Source organism: Leptonotus elevatus, chromosome 1 (genome assembly GCF_054856555.1).
Source record: "Leptonotus elevatus isolate MCC_2025b chromosome 1, RoL_Lele_1.0, whole genome shotgun sequence".
Lineage (NCBI taxonomy): Eukaryota > Metazoa > Chordata > Actinopteri > Syngnathiformes > Syngnathidae > Leptonotus > Leptonotus elevatus.
The window spans coordinates 33,618,713-33,635,727 of NC_141239.1; the positions used below are offsets into that span (position 1 = coordinate 33,618,713).

Below are 17,015 nucleotides of genomic sequence, written 5' to 3' on the forward strand. Positions count from 1 at the left end.
CAGCTGCGGCTGTAACAAAGCGCTTTACAGAACACATGAAATAAAACATTAACAATAATATAATCATAACAAACCAACAAAATCGTATTTTTTTTATTCTGTGGAAAAAGTGTTTCAGATTATCAACCAGCAGCCGCTTCTCCACTGGCGTAACTTTGCCAGTACAATTTGGCAAATTGTATCTGGATGTTAGGCAGAAACACACTAAATGGTCCCATGCTAACGTGAGCAAACAATGATTTCAACACTTTATTATCCTGCAGTGCTGTCAAATAGCTGAAGTCGTAAAAGCAATTATGGGACAGATGGCTAGCTCGCATGATTAGTTCCAGCAATATTTAATTTCTGAATTAACAATAGTCAACTGAACATGATACTGAACACTGTCCAAAGTGAATTTTGGTATAAAGAGTGTGAAGTGGAAGACATTTTGACCTGCCAGACTCAACAAAAGAAACATCCTTGAGACTCAGCGAGCAACATATGCCAGCTGTGAGTGATACAACAGGCAAAGAGATTACTACTCTGTTGGATTCTGAAATGTTCCTACTCACGACTGCAGCTCCACAGGCTTTCTCTGACTAAAATGTTGCACAACATCATTTTGACAGCAGTTGCTTTTGGATCTGTCAGCACAGCATGGTGGCAGTTGAAAGAAAACTTTGTGCAACATCGCTGTGACTTAAAAGAATACTACATTCTTTCAAACACAATTCTTCACATCCTCAATGAAATGTTCTAATTAAAATACAATTAAAACTATAGCTGCTAGTGGCTCCATCGAAATAGAGTCGGGCTGAAATTCTATCAGAGAAAACATTCACACACAAATGGAGATTTGATTCAGACTCATGGATGACAAAGCAAATTAAGTTATGTACTCGTAAAACTGTAAGCAGAAGTCCACTCTGCAAGTCTGCCACTGTTTCTACATTTCACACTATAGCCTCTTATTTTCATGCATGGGGCACTACTGCCATCACATGTCATTTTCCTGTAAGACACTCTGGAAACAGTTGCTTTGTGATTTTGCTTATACAGCACCACAATGGATTTCAAATGAATCCGTCATTATTTAATCGACATCCGCTCATCCATCCATATTCTTAACAGCTGACCTTCACTTTAATGACTTTAATGCCTGACAAAAACTGTTCAAATCTGATGTAAATGCAACCTGGCCTGCAGTGCCCCGTCCTGCTGCGTTGGGTCGGGGGCGCGGGCCGTGTTGGGGTGGGGGGCGCTCCTGCTCCTGGGTTTGCTCTCCGGCCGGTGGCCCTGGCGGGGCCCGGGGGTCGTCCAATGGCGCTGCCGCGGCCTGGGGGGCCCTGAGGTGTTGCGCTTGCTCTGTCCTGGCAGGGGTTGACGGCTCCCCTCTTTGGTGGAGATTTTCATGCATGCCAGATCCACCACACCAGCATCTATCGAAACTCAGACACAATCTGCTTCCTCCTCAGGTCATTGAATCGGTGGAGGCTGGTGTCTGTGGATCTCACTCGGCTTCGTCTGTCCTTCCTTCCTTTCCTCAGTCTCTCCTTCGGTCTCTTGAGGTCTCCCTGATTTTATTTTTTTTTGGATTTGTTGGAATTTAGATGTTTCTTGGGTTGGGGAAGAATTCTGGTGGGTGGCCCGGTGGGTGGTGTCTGGTCGGTGCTGGATTTCACCTTCCTTGGTTTTCTTTGGTCCACTCGGGTCTCCTGACGGCGGTGTTCGGTTTAGGTGAACGGTATGGGATTTTTTTCTAATAGGTTTTTGGTGAGCTAACAAATACACGCACGCACGCACATACACATACTCACCCACATACAAAAAAATATAATATATATATATATATATATATATATATATATATATATAAAATAAATAAAGAGCAATGATGATGAAATTACCAAATGAACAATACTGAGCTCTTTAAGGAAAAAAAAAGAAAGAAAACGCCTGATAGGCATTCAATATGCATTTTTTCATAAATAAGTAAATAAAAAAAGGGGGGGGGATTAGGGTTCAGGAGGGTGCATGGGGAAGACCCAAAATATATATATTTTAAATTACTTCATCTTCTCAAAGATGCTGTTCTGACTCAAAGCACCGCAAGCTCCTAATATGGCCCTGAGTGAGGGAAAAAAAAATGCTTTTGGAAATGTCACCATTGTATAGTACATCATGTCCGAGTCACCTTCCTAATTATGGCCCTTCCTTCTGTCCTGCGAGTTTTAATGTTTGTACAGCTCTATGAAGAGTCTTGGTGGTTCCAAAACATTTATAGGTCTTGACACTGCCAAAAGTATTTACATTCTTTAATTGACACATTTCCATTGGCTATAGTAAGAGGCAAACATATTAAGCAGTTAGGGGGGGGGGGGAGAGAGAGAGAGAGAGAGAGAGAGAGAGAGAGAGAGAGAGAGAGAGAGAGAGAGAGATGAGAGAGAGAGAGAGAGGGAGAGAGAGAGAGAGAGAGAGAGAGAGAGAGAGAGAGAGAGAGAGAGGAGAGTGAGGAGAAGAGACGAGAGAGAGAGAGAGGAGAGAGGAGTGGAGAGAGAGAGAGAGAGAGAGAGAGAGAGAGAGAATATCAGGGATGAAGAGGATAGGAGACACTTAGTCCAGTTTATCTGCAACTCAGTCAACCTTCCCAATGTGTTCTTCTGGCTGTTGAGCCGCCATGGCGCCACACCGGTACACCTTCGCAGCGCGGCTGCTGTTCAAGCCGCGCCAGTCAGTGGAGCTACACATCTGGATCCCTTCTATGGTGAGCAACAGACCTGTTTTCACGATATGGAACATGCATTAACATTTAATGCCAACAAGTCACAATCTTAAATAGGCCTCAATGTGATCAATGCTAGTTAGCTGACAAATTGTCCTATATGTATGCTTATGGAGGAATTTGTGAATTTGTCATTGTTTCGGGTTTGCCGCCTATACAACAAAGTCAGCGTTAGGCTCCAGCTCTGCCTCTTGATCCTCGTGAAAACAAAATATAAAAATTGATGGATAGTATTTGATTTAATTCAGACTCCAAATCAATCCAATGTAAATCTAGTTTGACATCCCTCATTCTGAGGTCATCATTTTTCTGGCAAACGGAGCCTTTGGGAACTATCTAATTGCATTGACAATGAAAACAACAACAACAACAACAACAACAACAGTGTTGTTGCTAGCACCAGTTAGTCCTATTTTCGTCATCAATAGGATAAAGATTAACTAACTCAAGAGAGTATTACTCTTCACTAATGCTATCAGATTAACGGAGCTCAGTCTATTTCAACAAGGTGCTGACACCTCTTACTTTGTATTACTGGCTGGACTGCAGTTGGCTGTTCCTGATACTGGTACTTTACAGTAATTGTACATCTGGTGATTGTGGTCAATATACAGTTGATATCCCCCTCCATGAGCTATCATCTTATCGTCAGGCCAGGCCTGGACGTGGGCCTCAATCGTTGTTGTTTAATGTTGTAACTTGTGCTGAGCTGTGATGGCACAATTTCACAAATAGGTTTTCAGTTGTCTTCCCCTTGATCCCAGTTAAGAAATAACATTTTACTGTTTTGATTTCCTCAGGTGAGCCACACAAGTTTGATCCTTTCTTCAGAGGTCCAGTCCACAAAAGGTAACCCAATGCTTCATTCTTATAAGCAGAAGCGGGGAATTCTATTCACATGACTTGACTTGAGGTCCGACTCAAGTTGTTGATTTTAGGTCTTGGGGTTTGGTGGCTACAACTTACTATATGAAAGATTTATAATCGAACGATATGACTGGATAAATAGTGCCTATTTAAATTTGGAAATTATGTAGTGCGTATAAACCTGGCCATCTATTAACATCATGATCCCACCTCATTATAAGCAAGTATCATGGAGGGAGCTCTGTAGAACATCCATTCAATTCTACATTTTCAGGATTATGTTATTGATAAAACCATGAAAATATTAATGCATGTTAACGTCACGCTGATTGGTGTTTAAGCTTACACATTACACATACACAAACATTCAGCTTCATATAGGTTATGTATTCAATTGAGATGACAATAGAGCGGTAGACCATACGGAGAGTGTTTTGGGACAATTATGAAACTGTGCTGATGCAAATGTGTTACCCGCTCAGGTGGTAATTAAAAAAACGGACGGATTGATTTACTCTTGTCTCAACAGAAGCTGCACGGATGTCTTATGCTGTTGGATCTTCATCCTTGCCATTCTTTCATATGTTGCCCTTGGAATAGTGGGTGAGTCCTCTCCCGAAGACACATACTTGTTTGGATGTATTTAATCAAACTCAACTCAGCTGATATGACGCAACTTCATATGCTAAGTAGGACTGATGCTAGCCTCAGACCAAATATTCAATATTGTGTTGCTCCGCCTGTCTCGCAAGCAACTACACTGGGGTTAAGCGGATAAGAGGAGAAGCTCATCCTCGTCTTTTGACAGAAAAAAAATAATGTTTGATAGTCAATCTGATGACCGGTGGTGGTGTTATTACGTTGGATAAATGCTATCTTCAATTGATAGTTCAACAGTTGTAAACAAGCCAACACACTCACCAGATAGGCCAACTTTCTTGCTTCCCATGATCCAAGCATGCTCCTTTTTGGCTCGGTCTCTACTGGAAGCTGGCTATGTTGTTTGATGTGTGATTTACAATAAATGACAAAGTAGCACCCCTCTAAAAAAAATATTTTTTGGGGGGGTTGGAAGTTTATTTTGAACATGTATAAAATAATAGCGGAAGAAAATATATTATAAATACACTTGTGACAAAAGTAGAAGAAAAAAAGCAGTTTAAGCAAACAGAACTTAACATCAAATGAAGCAGCAAGAGATAAAGTAAGACAGTCGTCAACCCTGTCACTGGTAGTAATTTTGACATACATGTTCAAAAAGGAGCAGGAAGATGTATACAATTTTATGTTCTGACTCCTTTATCTCCATTTTATAATCAGAATATAAAAAATAAATAAATAACTACGCACCCCTGCTTGTACATTTTGCCTAGATCTACGAAAATGTGGAAGCACATTTAACAGCCAAAAATTACATTATTGGAGCCATTTGCTCAACTTAAAGATATACTTGACTCATTTAGCCGTTTTCAGCATTAAGATAATATTTTGTGTATAGGCTAATTAATGTGAGAATTTCATTATTTTTCACGTACAATTAATACCTTTAAAAACACATTTTCCCACTTGCTGTCTGTCATGTTTGGGTTCTGTTTTTCCTTGTGTGTCTCCCTTGGTCTTGTTAAGTGTAATCCTGCCCTTCCTCATGTCAACCAATCAGTGCCCTCAGCCACTTGTGTCTTGTCCCAAGTGTGTCTTGTTGTGTCGTTAGTTAGTGTGTGTGTATTTAGTCTCCTGTCTCCCCCTGCTGGATTCATTGTCGTTTTCCTCCCGTCATGCTGCCAGTTTTTTTGCCTTGTTGTCCTCCCCACGTTTTGTTTCACTTGCCATATGGAGTTCGCTTTTGTTTTGTATAATTAAATTCCTGTTTTGTTTTGTTTTAAATTTGTTATTTTTACATCACCTCTGCCTCCTTGCCCTGCTTCCCTGCGTTTGGGTCCGCAACCACCACAACCCCCTGACACTGTCGACTGAAGATGACATCACGCGTGTTGAGGAAATAGGTAACGACCGATCACGGCTCACCTTTTTTCTGGGGTTGGTCATGTGACATTAGCAAACTGAGCCATGATTGGTCGTTACCTGTTACTTGAGCACGCTCTGATGTCATCTTCAGTCGACAGCAGGTGGCAAAATTTGTTTGAATTAAGTTTGAATAATTGAAGGTATTAATTGTTCATAAAAAATAATGAAGTTATCACATCAATTATAGACAAAATATTATCTTCTTACTGCTAAAAACGGCTAAATGAGTCAAGTATACATACCTTTAACAGCAAGTCCAACATCTTGAATTTTTGATCACATTTTGCCCCATTTTTGTTGTGTTAGACATATTTGAGCAAAAGATTTTATCCAATCGACTAGGTGTAACTGGAATTTCAGCCAGCAATTAATTTAATAATATGCTCTTTGTAAAATGATTGCTCTGTTTATCCAGCCTGGTTACATGGTGACCCCAGGAAGGTGCTCCATCCAACAAACAGCTATGGCGAGTTTTGTGGTCAGAAGGGAACTGCCAATGCGTGAGTCATTCCTTTCTCATTACACATCAAAAGACTTTACATGACCCCACCAATGCTCATTAAATATTGACTTTAAAAAAATATATAAAAAATTATGATGCAAACCTCCTGCAAAGTAGCTGTTACAATAACAATGTTCAAATCTGTTTGTTATCTGAGATTATAGTGACACAAATTCTACAATTCAAGATTACTTATTAAATAATAATAATAACAACAACAGCCCAGCATACACCACCAACAAATGAGCATAAATAACCAGATGGAAGGGGCATGATTTGGGGACACCAGAAACGTCATTAAAACTTCTAATGGCCCCGAACCTCCCAGGGTCATACATACCATTTGGGATCGCCATGACTCAATCTCAACATACAGATCGTTGATGCGCAGGGGACTGGCATGCAGCACATCTTCAATTCTGGACATGAAGATCTACATCCAAACAATACCCAATTGACAATCAGACAGGCAGAAAACACAGGGAAGAGAAAGTTATCTGAAATGAGAGCAGCGACAATTACAAAGTAAAACAGAAATGAAACACAAAACAGACCCGAGACAACATAAATCAGACATATTTATTGGACATGACAAAAGCATTCATGTATTCTGACTTCTCAATGTGTTGTTGAATTTAATCTAACAATTTATATTTGATCTGTTTTGCAGGAAGAGGCCCCTTCTCTTCTATTTCAACATCTTGAAATGTGCCAATCCTTCTATTCTAATTAACCTACAGTGCCCAACAATGCAGGTAATATATAATATAATATAATATAATATAATATAGAATTCTCTTTTTTTAAATGTTATAGGTGCTTAAGTTCAAGTTGACTAAATTGCTGTAACTATAAACATATACGTATTAGGGCTGTCAATCAATTAAATGTTCTAAATGTACAATCGCTTTCAAATTTCAAACACTCAAACATTAACATAAGTGGACACATGTACATACTTATGAAAATATATTTAATATTGTAATTATATACATGTTACATTTTAGAGAAAAGTAAAATTGCTCGTCAAGAGCACATAACGACACTCATTTAAAGGCTGGCCAAATGCTGGATCCAAATTACTCATTAAAATCCACGGTTTACGTAAGTAATGGAAAACTCGCAATACAACGCTCCTTCACGTTGACATTTACATGTGTTTGTACCTGTGTTCAGCCAAGTGACTCTACTAGCATCCCTTCATTATATTCCCCAAATTGCTTCTGTGAATAATAAATCCTGTGCTTTCAGATGTGTGTGTCAAATTGCCCAGACAAATTTGCTACATATACTGAGATGCAGCTGGAGCACAAAGTCGGCAACAGCTACTGGCAGTATTACAGACAGTTCTGCAAACCTGGCTTCAATAATCCTAACAAGGTATGAGTTAGAATCTACATTACATTTAAGTCCATCTACATGTTGGCTTGGTTTTACATTTGGCATTATTACGTATCTTTCGGACTGTAAATCACACTTTTTTTTTTTCCATAGTTTTGCTGCTCCTGCAACTTAGGCACAATTTGAATATATTAAAATTAGAGCTCGGACCAGCAGTTAGCACTTTTACTTGCTACATACAGCAAGATCTGTTTAAAAAAATTCAAAAGTCATTGTGAATTCATTGACCACAGGTCTTCATTAATTAAGTCGAATTTACACACTTTTCAAGTATTTGCTGTCACCAGTTTATGAACACTCAACATTTTAAATCACATTTAGCCGTTTTTAGCTCTTGCCTTTATATTTCTGTTTGGGTTCTTCTAGCCGGTATCTGAGGTTCTACGAGATGAAGATTGTCCCTCTATGATTGTGCCAAGTAGACCATGTAAGGATGACACTTTCATTGTTGTAATATCAAACCTTATTCACAATGAATCCCAATAATGTTTTGTGATATAATATAATAATATATGACATTATATTATGTTTGTGTGTCTGTGGGCTGGGCTCAGTTCTTCAGAGATGTCTACCAGATATCATCACTCTTAATGGGACAACGACAGTGGCAAATAAGACGAGGTTCAAAGATGCTCTTGAAACGGCACGTAGCGTCACGGAACTCCAAAATGCTGTCAGGTATTGTCTCCTTTTCAATATTTTACATACACAATATATTTAATTTCACAATGTTATGATGATCATTATTTTAAACTCTGGCTCTTGGGGACTCGGGTGATAATGGAACGTCCGAAGCAGAATTGGACCTCACTCAGATTAAAGGATATGTTGAAGATTTGTGTCACCAATTATGTTCGTCTCTTTTAACAATATTATTTATATATTTAATAAACAAAACTACCATGGTAATACAGTATCTATTCATAAGTGCAACACTTTTGTGCATTGTAATGTGACAGTTCTCAAAAACAAATCAGGCTACCAGAATTGCTGTTGGTAACTACTGTACATACTGTATACTGCCTTTCACCCTGATATTCCTTCCAAGGTCAAATCCATCAATTCTCAATTTAGCGTAGAGGTCAAAAATGTGATCAATGGGATGATGGTGGCTTCTTTGGAACGTAGGGTGGTGGATTGTCTTGCATGAGAAATATTTCTTATAGAAGGCACAGCTCTTGTTATTCCATGGCAAGAAATTGTCGGTTAGAAACTCGACATGCCAGGATCCATTTTGACCTTGGGCACCTTAGAAGGTCCTATCATTCCTACCCCCCATTATTTTTTTTTATTATTTTACAATATGGTGATTCCACACGTTTTTTTGTTATTTACCTGATTATGTAACTAACAATTTGCAACAATCCTGAAGTCATTCTCCTTTAATTAGGTTTAACTTGAAAATTTATGATAAAAATCTTCTGAGGTTTATAACAGTGATTGAAATAAATGGGGGGAATTCGCATAATTTTCCCCAGAGGGGGAAAAAAACCAACTCAAATGCTTATTTAACTGCATGCATAATGATATCAATATTATTATTAATTCGGAACAGTGTATTCTAGCAAAAACAAATGCATTTCATTTATTTGCCTTGTTGAATGTGTTTGAAATGTGTTAAACTAATATGTTATGAGAATTTGGATTTGCATGCTAGAATTTGGAAGTAACAACAACAACTGTAATTCATTATACTCTAATTGTCCGCATGTTTTCATGAAATTCCGAACAAGTTGATTAATATATATATATTTTTTAAAAGACTTCTCACATCTTTTCAGAGGAATAAGAGGACTAGTGGATACTCGGGAGATGGGCTTGAAGATCATGGAAGATTACACCAAGTCTTGGCCATGGATCGTTCTGTAACTACTACACATGCACACAAACTGAATAGTTTAACTGTAATTAAACGATAACTAACTGGTGGTGAAAACAACAAGCAACATTTATAGTATGTTATTGATTTATTTGTTTAACTGTGTTTTATATGTCTGATTTTACTTTATGTGGAGCAAATTAAATGCTACCATACTGTATGCAGCTATGTTTGTTTGTTGTAAGTGCTCTATAAGTTGACTTAAGTTATAAAAACTCTTAGAGCATATGCTTCACCAGAACTGAGAACTTTGCAATTGTGATTACCCTTGCCTTAGCTTTTCCTAATCATTTAAAGTACACCCCCCTCCCCATTCTTTGTTCTATCCTGTTGCTACAACTCACGTCCAGTTTTTGTCCCTCCCGCCCCCAGAGGCCTGCTGATATCCTTGGTGTTTAGTCTCATCTTCATAGTGCTGCTGAGATTCACAGCCGGCCTCATGTTGTGGGCTACCATCATAACTGTTATGCTACTCTTGGCATATGGTATGTTTTTCATCTATCTATCTCCATCTCTATGTCGATCTCTCTATATCTATATATATATATATATATATATATATCTATATATATATATATATATATATATATATATATATATATATATATATATCTCTAGATCTATCTATAGCTATCTATAGCTATCTATATCTCTTTCTCTCTGTCTATCTATCTCTATCTCTCTCTCTCTATATATATATATATATATCTATATATCTCTCTATATACATCTCTATATCTATCTATATTTATCTAGATCTATCTAGATCTATCTATAGCTATCTATAGCAATCTATATCTATTTCTCTCTGTCTATCTATCTCTATCTCTCTCTCTCTCTATATATATATATATATATCTATATATATCTCTATATACATCTCTATATCTATCTATCTATCTATCTATCTATCTAACCAACTCATTGAATGTGAACAATACACAATGCAATTGTAGGTATGTGGTACTGCTCTGTGGTGTTAACCAATCTGGGACACAGTCAAGGCTCGGATGTTTCCATTGTGGAAGTTGGAGCCCAGACAGATCTCAAAGTCTATCTACAGCTCAGAGAAACTTGGATCATTTTATGTAAGCGTTCTTATTTTTCTTTGTACACCTTTCATCATTTTTTTTTTTTGCATTTTTTATTTCTTCTCTCGTCCCTTTTGTTGTCTACCAGAATCCCGTCAGTGTAGTGATAAACACGTGTTGTCCTAGAACATGAGTTATCGTTATTTTTATCTGCCAAATTTAAGGGTAATACTGTATTTTTTATGTTTAAGGCAGTTTTTCAAGGGTGTGATTAGGACTCTTTCATAGGCATTGCTTTGGAAGGAAAAAAAATTAACTTATGGTTCCCTGTGTCCTTGTGGGACTAAACCATCTATTCTCTAGGTATTAAGCTAAATCCTGTCAGGTGTGCAGTATTCCAACTGCATCAACAAACAACTAAATGAAATAAGAAATAAATGAGCACACATTTTAGTCTCATGTTTGTTATTGATTTGCCATCCTCAGTGGCGTCTCTAGGAGTGACAGAGGCTTCAATCTTGCTGATACTTGTCATCATGAGGAGGAGGATCAAGCTGGCCATTGCCCTGCTCAGAGAGGCCAGCAAGTGTGTACATTTTAACTCATTCCATGCCATTGACGGTTATAGACGTCAAATATTATTTTGAACTATTTCTATTAGTTTAACATTTCCCCCCACTTTTGTTGACAAGAGTATGAAAACCTAGATTTTTTTTATTGTACATTTAGAACAGATATATATTTAAAAAATATATATTTAATGAAGTCATGCAATTAATTACGATTAAAATATTTTAATTGCCTGACGCTCCTAATTTTTAAAAATATTTTCTTTTTTTTAAAATCTCGTCAGGCAATCTAAAAATTTTAATTGTAATGAATCGCATGACTTCGATAGTTACCTCACGATTAATCTTAAATTTGATATCTGTTCTAAATGTACAATAAAAAAAATTCTAGGTTTTCATACTCTTGTTAACAGAAGTGGGGGGAAAATTAAACTAATAGAAATAGTTCAAATGAATTTTTGACGTCTATAGCCGTCAATGGCAGTGAATGAGTTCATTACAGTGCAGCTGTATGTGTTTAAAAAAGCAACAACAAAAACGCAGCAATGGGATTTACGAGTTTTATCATTTCTTTGATTTGTCTCTTTTGCAGAGCCATCGGTCACATCATGTCAACCCTCTTCTACCCAGTCATAACATTTCTTCTCCTGTCAGTTTGTATTTCATACTGGGCTGTTACTGCTGTGTATCCTTGAGAAAGTGTCAAATATATGACACAAATGAGCTTCATATTACAACTTCCAAATACAGTCATCTGTATTGGTACGAAAGCAACTGAAATACATTTATCTTGATAAAGTTCAAGGAAAGCAAGACAGACTCCCCACGTTTTTCATGTTTTGTTTCACTAAAGGGAAGCCAAGTCCAAACTTTTCATACAATATGGTCTATAATATGTTGTATGTGCCTCTACTAGTCTAAACACAACATTCTGATTAATACTGCGTTTGTGGAATATGAATTAAGCAGAAAAATTCACCTTTTTCTAGCCATCACTGGGGGCGGCCATTTTTCCATTTGCTGTCCACTGAAAATGACATCACAGTGTCTAATGGCTCAGATAACAACCAATCATGGCTCACCTGTTTTCTGGGTTTGGTCATGTGACATTCGCCAGTTAACTATACAGCGCATTAAAAAATATTTCCATTATAATTTTCATTCCTTCATTTTATATACTTGGTGATTCTGCTGGTGTCGTTCATTACTTCTCTGTTGTTTTGACTTGCTCAGTCAATAATACTAATGTACAAATCCGTTAATGTATCTTTAACTGGCACTTGAAACCAGTTACTTGGCATCTTCAGGTGACGCCATCTATAAAGTGATGTCCCCTAATGTGAGCTGTCCACATTCCAACAGCACTTGCAATCCTGAGGTAACAGTTTATTGTGGTCACTTGTCAGTTCAGAGATGGTTTTTAACTTAATGACAGGTGTAGTGTAGGGCTTCTTTTTTTTTTTTTTTCAATTTCATGAAAATGTTAGATATGTTCTGAATCCAGATTTATGTTTCACTACAAAATGTTACCTTTGTTGTTGTTGTTTTCATTCATTCTCTCACCTTGCAGACTTTCAACGTAAGCAACGTATCCCAAGAAACGTCCTGTGTGGGTTCTCGGTGCCTGTTTGCATTTTATGGCGGAGAGACACCCTACCACCGTTACTTGTTCCTACTACAGATTTCCAACTTGCTGATCTTTCTCTGGCTGGTAAACTTCAGCTTGGCCCTGGAACAATGTACGCTTGCTGGAACATTTTCCAGTTACTACTGGGCCAAGAGGAAACCTGAGGATGTCCCGCCCTATCCACTGTTCTCATCCTTCAGAAGGGCAATCAGGTCGGAACAATAAACAAGACTGTGATACCTTTTTAAGAAATTGCCAGGGGGGAAGAGGTCATTGTGGTGAAGTGCACCCAAGCGTAGGAAAGAAGGCATGGCATGGTAGGGGTGCAGGGGAATCTAAAAAACATAATATTGCAAAAGGACAAAAATAGTGAATCGCATGATTCAAAATCATAGAGCAAAAATTGAGAAACAGGGAAAATGAAGAACAGGGGGGACTGACTAATTGTCACAGACAAGTCCTTGGACATGGGACGATGACAGGGCATATGATGACACTAGATATAGCCAGACTTGAAACAACAAGGCACAACTGCACAAGACACAAATAGGTGGAGAGCGCTGACTGGCTGAGACCAGGGGGAAAAAATGGCGAGATCTGATGAAAACAAAGGAAGACTGTCAATATGATGAATGCAGAATATTACCCCTTCCAACACACACACACAGACTTAAAAAAAAAATATATATATATATATATATATTAGGGGTGTTCGAAAAAATCGATTTGGCAATATATCGCAATATTACAGTGCGCAATTCTCGAATCGATTTTTAAACATCCTTTTTTTTATGGAAATATTCAACAAAACGTCTTACTTGGGGTTAGGATTCACACATTAAGCCTGGAAGAATGTTATTTTAATGGAACATTAAGCCTTAATATTTTATTTCAGTGCTGTTCAAACATGAAACAGACTGCAACCTGTTTGTTAAATGCCATGGCTCAGTTATAAGCCTGAATTTTCAGATAAATACATTTTCATGCAAATCTTACAGTGTACATGTACAAGTTTACTGATTAGTATTTTCTAAATTTGAGTTTTAAAAAAATCGCAATAATCAATTTTTAGCTTTGTGTCGGGATTAATCGGTATCAAATCGAATCGTGACCTATGAATCGTGATACGAATCGAATCGCCAGGTACTAGGCAACTCAAACCCCTAATATATATATATATATATATATATATATATATATATATATATACCCCTGTTTTAAACTGAAATGATGGGAAGGACAGCAATAACTAACATTTGTCAACCTCCGCTTGTATTTTCTTCAGGTACCACACAGGGTCTTTGGCATTTGGGGCTCTCGTTCTCTCTGTTGTCCAACTTTTTCGAATTACACTGAAGTACTTGGAGAAGAAACTGAAAGGTTTACATCTTACACACAATGTCAGTGTGACACTAGCTACATTAGCTAGTAAAAGTTTTCTTCTGATGGGAGCCCAAGGATTGTGTTTGTGTCGTTGCAGGACTTGACAACAGCCTGTCCAAGTTTATACTATGTTGTCTTACATGCTGCTTCTGGTGTTTGGAAAAATTCATTCGCTACATGAACCGAAATGCTTACATTATGGTGAGTTTAATAGATTGTGTTTGCTTTATTATATTATACGGATTTGTATAATGACGTGATTGCGGACGTGCATGATATATTTTCCAATAGGTGGCAATCTATGGCAAGAACTTCTTTATGTCAGCTCAGGAGGCGTTCTTCCTTCTCATGAGGAACATGGTCAGGTCAGGCTCACTTCAGCTTTATAAAATAAAAATTAAAAAAACAACGTGTATATATACAGTGCCATGAAACATTATATTCTTCAAAAAAAAAAAAAAATCCTTTTGCGTAATTCCCTTATTAATGTTTAAGATTATCAAACAAATCGTGTGTGTGTACACGTGTGTGCGTGACACAATCTTCTTTTACTGCAATTGCATGACAACTGTCCCATCAATTTTAGTTAGCTATATGATCAATCAACGCGATCAATCAACGCGCACCGATGTGGAGCATTCCTTTCCGTCTGTCTTACAGAGTTGCAGTTGTGGACAGAGTGACGGATTTCCTGCTGTTTTTGGGAAAAGTAATGATAGCAGGAGGAGTTGGTAAGTCCTAACTAAAGTTTAGTGGTCAGTTGCAGCAGTCCGTTCTTAATGCTCCACGTGGAGCCTAACCCAAACACCCGATTTCCCCTCCCATCTTTGTTTCAGGTGTGTTAACATCACTTTTCTTCACAAAGAAAATCACTCTTTTCCAGGAGGAAGTGCCCTATCTCCACTACTATGAGATTCCTCTCATGGTAGTTACGAGCAGACACATTCACAGATTTATGACACAGATTGAGTTCATCCACTTTTTCGCTTCATTCAACTGTTCAGATTTTTATTCCACTATTCTGATTTTATAGTAACAATTTAGATGATTTATCGCTTTTAGTGTCACGTAATGATATCGTGGAGAACCAATTATTATATATATAATAAGAAATAGAGACAGGCAGTTACTTATTCCATTTAATTGCGTATCTAGTATATTGGCCTTTTTCAAAGATGATTAACACAGTAAGTGTTTTTTTTTTCTCTCCATCAGACGACGGTGGTGGGTGCTTACCTGATTGCTCATGGCTTCTTCAGTGTTTATGCCATGTGTGTTGACACATTTTTCCTCTGCTTTTGTAAGTACAACACCTTTGTGTTTATATTCACCCTTTTTACACTACTCATCTGCTGATTTGGGGTGATCAATCAGAGGGCAACTGCACAGGCAGTCATTCATTCTCACATCGACACCTGTCTCTTGTTTAGAGTGTTCAATTAAGATAACATGCATGCGTACTTATTTTCAGGCTGTGGAAAGTAAGACATTTTTCTATATAAGTATAACATGCAACCTCCTCAAGGAAAAACTGCCACGGATTGTAATATGAAACCTTCTTACAGCCACCACCACTTTTGCATTCAAATGTGCTTAATGTTAATGTTCTTCTTTGCCTCCTTTTTAATCCGGTTCCCTTCATTCTATATTTGCAATCTTGTCTCTATTCTCCAAGGTGACGACTTGGAGAGAAATGATGGTAGTCCGGAAAAACCTTTCCTCATGTCGCCAGAGTTGCACAGGATTCTGGGGAAATCCTCCCGTACATGTTGAACCCAAGATTTTACCTCTGCCTCAGAAACCGTGGAAGGAAAACAAACTGTTGGATGATGGGCAAAACATTTGAATGTCTCGCCGTATCGTAACGAGCCTCATTGTGATACAGATACCGATTGCCAAATTTTCTACTAAATGAATACATAAACAAAACAGCTCCTCTGCTTCTGACTCTGAGTCAGAAAAAGTGGAATCACCTTGCAATGTTCTTGGAATCATCAGTTATGTTCAATTTAAGCTAAACATTGGCTCAGTTTTGCAACTGGCTTTAGTTTAAACAATTCCAAAGTCTGGAATAATGTGAATGTGGTTATCAAATGTTATCCCTGTTAACTCATCCATGAAATCATTATAATGGCATGTTCTGTACAAGAAGTATGCTGTGCACTTTGGTTGCTTTTATTGGGGCCCGAGCAGCGACTGCTGTCTGGCCCCTATTCTTTGTGTAGAAATTATTATTATTGTCTGTACTCGTAAACACTTTAAACTGCCCATAGAACAGTTGTCACTGTTATTAAAAGTGATGAATAATCCAATTGTATTCATCATTTATGAAATGATTACAGTGGAAACAAAGAATGCTTTTTCAAGTTTAACTGTCTGTTTACTATCTCTGAAGACAAATGATGTTGTTTGGGTGATAAAGTGACTGAGGAGATTTTTGCTTAAATGATCAGTTCCCCTATTAAAGATACTGCTTCAATAGGTCATCATTGTGTAAAGCAGCCATTTATGGAAGTAGTCTTATAGCAACGATCAGAGGTGGACATACTAACCACTTGTTTTATAGTGCAATGAGAGTTGAATGCATATCTGCCAAAGATTTACTTAAATATTTAGCAGCAGAGATGTACTGAAAAGTGGCATTATTTATTGACAGAGTGGAATAAAAAAATGAAATAAAAAGTCTTCAAAAGACCTGGATTGGATTGTTTGGTCATATAAAGTAAGAATCACAAATAAATAAACAAGAACATAATTCATTTAATTAAAAATTATATTTAAAAAAGGGGGGGGGGGGAATAACAAAAAATATTTTGGCCACCACGTAATAAAGCAGACAATTAGCTATGAAGTATTGAGCAAACATTCAAATGATTCGGTATGCATTGTTTTAAAACTGGCGTTGACCTTTTTGCATGACAAATTTGCCGACTGTTGTAGATTTAAACCACTAGGGGGCATTCTGGG

At 37.5% G+C, this 17,015-nt stretch overlaps 1 protein-coding gene across 1 annotated transcript; it reads left to right on the forward strand.

Moving 5' to 3' along the window:
- The first annotated feature begins 2,647 nt into the window (after positions 1–2,647).
- On the forward strand, positions 2,648–16,712 carry LOC147181788 (choline transporter-like protein 5-A). The gene is given in 23 exon segments (XM_086094014.1): positions 2,648–2,678; positions 2,681–2,746; positions 3,565–3,613; positions 4,161–4,234; positions 6,072–6,156; positions 6,829–6,913; positions 7,410–7,538; positions 7,926–7,986; positions 8,114–8,237; positions 9,341–9,424; positions 9,811–9,923; positions 10,395–10,526; positions 10,956–11,055; positions 11,631–11,723; positions 12,329–12,416; positions 12,609–12,877; positions 13,951–14,045; positions 14,146–14,249; positions 14,340–14,413; positions 14,709–14,779; positions 14,885–14,973; positions 15,264–15,348; positions 15,724–16,712. Coding segments are annotated over 23 exon segments (2,187 nt in total). The 5' UTR covers positions 2,648–2,659; the 3' UTR covers positions 15,822–16,712.
- Positions 16,713–17,015: the final 303 nt, after the last annotated feature.